Below are 5216 nucleotides of genomic sequence, written 5' to 3'. Positions count from 1 at the left end.
AAATGCTGGGCAGGTTTCCTATCAGTCTCCTTTCAAAGGTTGGAAGGATCCTAAATTTGGAGTTGCTCAGCTGTGACACAAATGAGTCCTGTGTTCAGCATCCACCTGGTCAGCTCCACCTCATCCCTATGGGACTTGGGGTCAAGGGGAATAAATGCTAGTGAAGGGAAACTCACGTTGCCTGCTATGCTGTGACTAATAAAGTCCTTTGTCTCTAACCCAGGAGTCTTGGGTCATTCTGCCAACATTTAGGCAACTGGCAGGCTAACTTGTAGGCTTGCAAGCAGGATAAAATCTCAGAACCTACACAGTTCTTGAGAAAACGTGACAAATTCCAATTAGTAGGGATGTACTAATTAAGAAGCCACATAGAACCCAGAGTGTAGGAGAGAAGCAGAGTGCCCCAAAAGAATGGAGATGGAAGGGGTGAAAAGTAGAGAAAAAACAGGAGCAAAACACATCACAGTTTATTTTCTTACAACTCCTAATCTATTTCATTTTTGGCCACTTAAGCCTTAAACTTAAAATAGAAGATATGCATTAATTTTAATCTTCTTGGTAAAAAGTAGAGGAAAAAAAAAAAACCTTGAAGACATAAGTTCTTCAGAATGAAATAAATACTTAACTAGCTTTGTAATATTTACCTAGGTTTTCATAACTGTTGTTAGTTCTAAAAGACTCCACACTGAAAAAAAAAATAAATCCACCTGACGGGGCAACTACTGTCCTCCTCCTACGCGACCCCCTCTTTGTTCTCACTTGTTTTCCAACTCTAACCTGTTGCCGTCCAGTCGATTCGGACTCACAGCAACCCTATACTAGGTTAAAATTGGTCTCTGTATCTCACACCCACAAACCCTGATATGAAAGGCGAGCACACGCTCAGAAAGAAAAGCGAGACAATGGCACTTCGTAGAAAAGAGTCAAAAGCCAACCAGTTCAACTGCTATTTCCTCATCTTTATTATTAAGGTGTTATTAAGGCGATGACCTTAGTTTTTATTTTAAAGTTACATCGCATATTTCTGAGTCCATTCCCGAGCTATTCTGTCATACTTCTTCCTGTCCTTCTTGTAGATCTTCGCAATTTCGGGAACCAAAGGATCGTCTGGGTTGGGGTCGCACAGCATAGAGCAGATGGATAACAGCACTTTTGAGATGGTGAGTGCTGGCGACCACTCAGACCGCAGAATATCCAAACAAATACTACCATTTCTGTTAATGTTAGGATGGTAAATTCTGGTAGTGAAGGCGATCTTGGGCGGTCTGAATGGGTAGTCGGTGGGAAATTGGATCGAGAGGAAGAAGACCCCTCCCTGGTAGGGGCTGTCGTTTGGCCCCATGATGGTCGCTTGCCAGTGGAACATGTCGTCCCCCACCGGACCTGCCGAGCACTGGGGTGGGGGGTCTCGGTTCATGTCGAGGAGCTCCTTGTGGATGCGCTTTAGAGCCATGATCATCAAGGCGTGGTGGCCAGTCTCTGGGGCAGGGTATGACACCAGGTAGAAGGCGGCCCCGGGGGTAGCAAGGCAGCAGGACAGGTGACCGGAGGAGCTGGCGGATCGGAGATCTGCGGTCTGGAATGGGTGTTGAGGGGGACGGTGACGGAGAGGAGGGAAGGCGAGGGTGGAAGAAAAAGGGCGCTCCACCTGACCTGAGGGACTGGGCACCCGTGGCTCGAGGCCGCTGCTCTGTCTGGAGACCCCGCTGTTCGGAGGCCGCGTCTCCTGGTGGTCGCGCTGTCCCGGCACGCTGGGAGACACTGCTGGCCCTGCTTCGGGCCGCCGGCCTCTGCCCCTGCCGCCTGCCGCCCACATTGGGGCCACCCCCCCGGAACAGACCGGAATCCTCTCTATGAGGTCACAGCAGCCCAGCTGACCACGTGGTGGTGACACAGGCAGGGGCGGGGCTGGGGGCGGGGTTATGACTGTGGTGGGCGGGGCGGGGTCGGAGTCAGGGGAAGGGGTGGGGGAGGGGTTGGGAAAGGGAGCTGGGAGGTCCCCTCACAGGCATTTCCAAAAGTTACTCCGTTGAATAAGAACAGTTCAAAGAACTCACCCGTCATCCAGACTCATCATCCCCTAACATTTTACCCCATGGGCGGATTTAGCCTATCCTTTCCCCCTTCTCTCTCTCCCCCCCTCCCTCCTTCTCCCTCCCAGTGTTGAAAAGAAATCACAGCAGATGGTTGGTCACAGTTTCATTTATGATATAGAATAATTTCCAGGTGCATAACTATCACCTAATGCACCTATTCCAATCAAGTTAGGAAGGCAGGGCCTTATTTTAAAGAAGGAGAATGCAAATGGCTGAATGGATATTCTAATAATAAGATAAAATATTTAATTCACTGAGAGGAAGTTCTGCAAATCGCTTGTTTTATACGGTGCCAAAGAAGAACATGGTTTGTGTGGTTCTGAACAAATGAATTAGCCGTTTTACTGCGGTAAATATAAAATTTAAAAATACTCATTTAAATAACAGAATAATTGTTATAAAATTGGAAAAGAAAACCAAGACAGTTCTTTATGTAGGAAGCATATATAACATTGCAAGATTTTGAGGTAAGCTTCCAAAGTGCTCTTATTCTGAGGTAATGAGGCTCGAAAATTACTTTGCAACTCCGGGTGCCATTAACACCAACCTTTGTGATTGGGTTGGGCATCAGGATCATGTAATATTGTGTGATCGTGTGAGTTCTATACAGGAAAAAGGGTGGTCATGGCCCCAACGTCCTGTCAGTGACCAATGCTATGTCCTAAATAACTGTTACACCCATCTGCACTTCATCTCCAATGTGGGAAAATTCAAAGCTGTTTTACCTTTTTTTTTTTTTTCCTACCATAATGTAACGCTTCTCTTAGAGTTTAGCCGTAAGGGTATATTGCTTTCTTCAGACAGTATCTCTACTAAACTTTCATTATAGATAATAAACTGTCAAAATTTTATGAATAAAAATGATACAAGCATGCTTTCCATGTGGTATCCCACTGAAACAATACTTAATTCCTCAATGGTACAGTCTTCTTTCATTGTCTAAGGCAAATGCTGTCAAGTCCAAACTGGCTCCAAACTACCTCCTTCATAGTTAATACTAATCAAAGGTCATTCATAATTTTAGTGTTCAGCTTTAAAATGTGTGGAATGGAATAGATTATCTCTCAACTGTTCTTTATCTTTCATCACTTTTTTGTCAAAATGTTCCATTTAGTTATCTAAGAAGAGGCACAGCTCAGCAGCTTATTCTTTGCTTGTCTGTGGCTGATTTCCCTCTCTCCTGCCTTGTCAAGAGTTGACACAATTATGGGACTTTCTTTGTTCTCCATCACCAATGTCATAAAAAAAAAAATCCGTATCAGTTTAACGATGTTGCTGTGTCTAAAGCAGTGGTTCTCAAGCTTGAGCTTGCATCAGAATTGCCTGCAAGGCTGCCAGGCCCTCCCCCATGGGGTCTGGGGATTTGTCCTTCTCACAAGGTTTCCTGTGATGCTGATGCTGGTGGCCTGGGGATCCAATTTTGAGAATCAGTGGCCTAAGCTAAAGGAATGCAATTGACAGCATAGGTCAAAATTCTTGCTTTCAGAGGGAGAATCTGGGGTTTAAGGATTCTCAAATATTTATCCACATGGTAGATTAATGATTTTATGTTAATGATGTGCCGCACGGTCAGTTATTCAGTGACGTGTTCAGTCAATGCCATTAACTTTTCTTCAGCACTATGCCAGACGGGACATACAAAAGACGGTAACGTGCTCCTTTTTAGAGATTTTATGTTCTTGTTGGAAAGATAGTGCTAATTAATCATCCAACAATGCAGGATAATAAATGATAAAGTGTTAATGTTATCATCCAGAAAAATAAGTGTTATAAGGCTTCAGAGAAGGGTGAGGAAATTATTTAGGAATGGGTTATTCATGGCTTCATGAAGAATTGGATTTGAAATAGGCATTAAGAGTTAAATAGACACTTTGGATAGGTCTGGTGAAGGAGGCAGTTGATTCTGGACTGATCCAACCACAGGAGGAAATGTGCTCCAATAAAAATTACAGAAGAGTAACATGAGATTAGTCTGACAAGCAAGTAGTAGTAATTTAAAGATAAAATTCAGATTGTTTGAAAGTTTGAAAAATTGTTGGTTTGAAATTTTCCAGAAATATACTTTTTTCAAGACAACTGTAGGGACTATTTTCCATCCATTGGGAAAAATAAATTTATTGAGATATGTTTGTCATACAGTCAACTGTACATGTTTAAGTGTACATTTTGGTAAATTTTGACATATGTACTCAACTGTGAAACTATCACAACAGTCAAGATAATGAACATATCCATCTTCCCCAAAAGTTTTCTTGTGCCCCTTTGTAATCTTTGCTGCCCACCACCCGTCTCTCAACAATCACCAAGCCGCTTTCTGTCACAATTGATTAGCTTGCATTTTAATAGAATCATACAATATGTGATCTTTGTGTATGGCTTCTTACATTTAACATAATTATTTTGAAATTCATCCATGTCGTCTCCTGCATCAATAGCTCAATCCTTCTTATTGCTGAGTAGTATTTAATTTATGGATATTCCAGAATATATAAAGCAAATAGCACCTGCTGATGGACATTTGGGTTGTTTCCAGGTTTGAGCTGTAATGAATAAAGCCGTTATAGACATTTGTATACAAGTCTTTATGTAATCATACACTTTTATTTCTTTTGGTAAAATATCCAAGAGTGGAATGTCTGGATTATATGTTAAGTTTAGCCTTAACTGTATAAGAAACTGCCAAACTGCTTTCCAAAGTGGTTGTATCATTTACATTTCCATCAGCAGTGTGTGAGAGATACAACTGCTCTGTATTCTCAACGGCACTTGGTATTGTCAGTATTTTTTATTTTAGCTATTTTAATAGGTGTGTAGTGGTATTACATTGTGGGGTTAATTGGAATTTCCCTAATAACTAATTGGTCTGAGACCTTTCTTCTTTTCTAATATTTGCATTTTTCAATTTCCTCTTAAGTATTGCTTTAGTGACATCCCACACATTTTGATATGTTATGTTTTAATTTCATTCAGTTCAAAATACTTTACAATTTTCATTTTGGTTTCTTCTTTGGCCTATGGGTTAATTATAAGTGAGTTATTTAGTTTTTGAAATTTTGGGGTTTTTCCAGATATCTTCCTGTTACTCATTTCTAATTTAATTTCATTGTGGACAGAGAATAT

General features: G+C 41.6%; 1 protein-coding gene across 1 annotated transcript; it reads right to left on the bottom strand.

The window, feature by feature from the left end:
• Positions 1 to 1009: 1009 nt before the first annotated feature.
• Positions 1010 to 1453, bottom strand: LOC126069392 (ubiquitin-conjugating enzyme E2 D2-like). The gene has a single exon (XM_049872724.1). It carries the CDS (start codon positions 1451 to 1453, stop codon positions 1010 to 1012), a length of 444 nt encoding a protein of 147 aa, XP_049728681.1.
• Positions 1454 to 5216: the final 3763 nt, after the last annotated feature.

This window comes from Elephas maximus, chromosome X (assembly GCF_024166365.1).
Source record: "Elephas maximus indicus isolate mEleMax1 chromosome X, mEleMax1 primary haplotype, whole genome shotgun sequence".
NCBI lineage: Eukaryota > Metazoa > Chordata > Mammalia > Proboscidea > Elephantidae > Elephas > Elephas maximus.
The sequence above is the reverse complement of the archived record's forward strand: the minus strand, read 5'-3'. Positions and strand labels throughout refer to the sequence as shown.

Excerpts from the sequence above, each read along its gene's own strand:
- LOC126069392 (XM_049872724.1), bottom strand. The coding sequence starts at position 1,453 with ATGGCTCTAAAGCGCATCCACAAGGAGCTCCTCGACATGAACCGAGAC.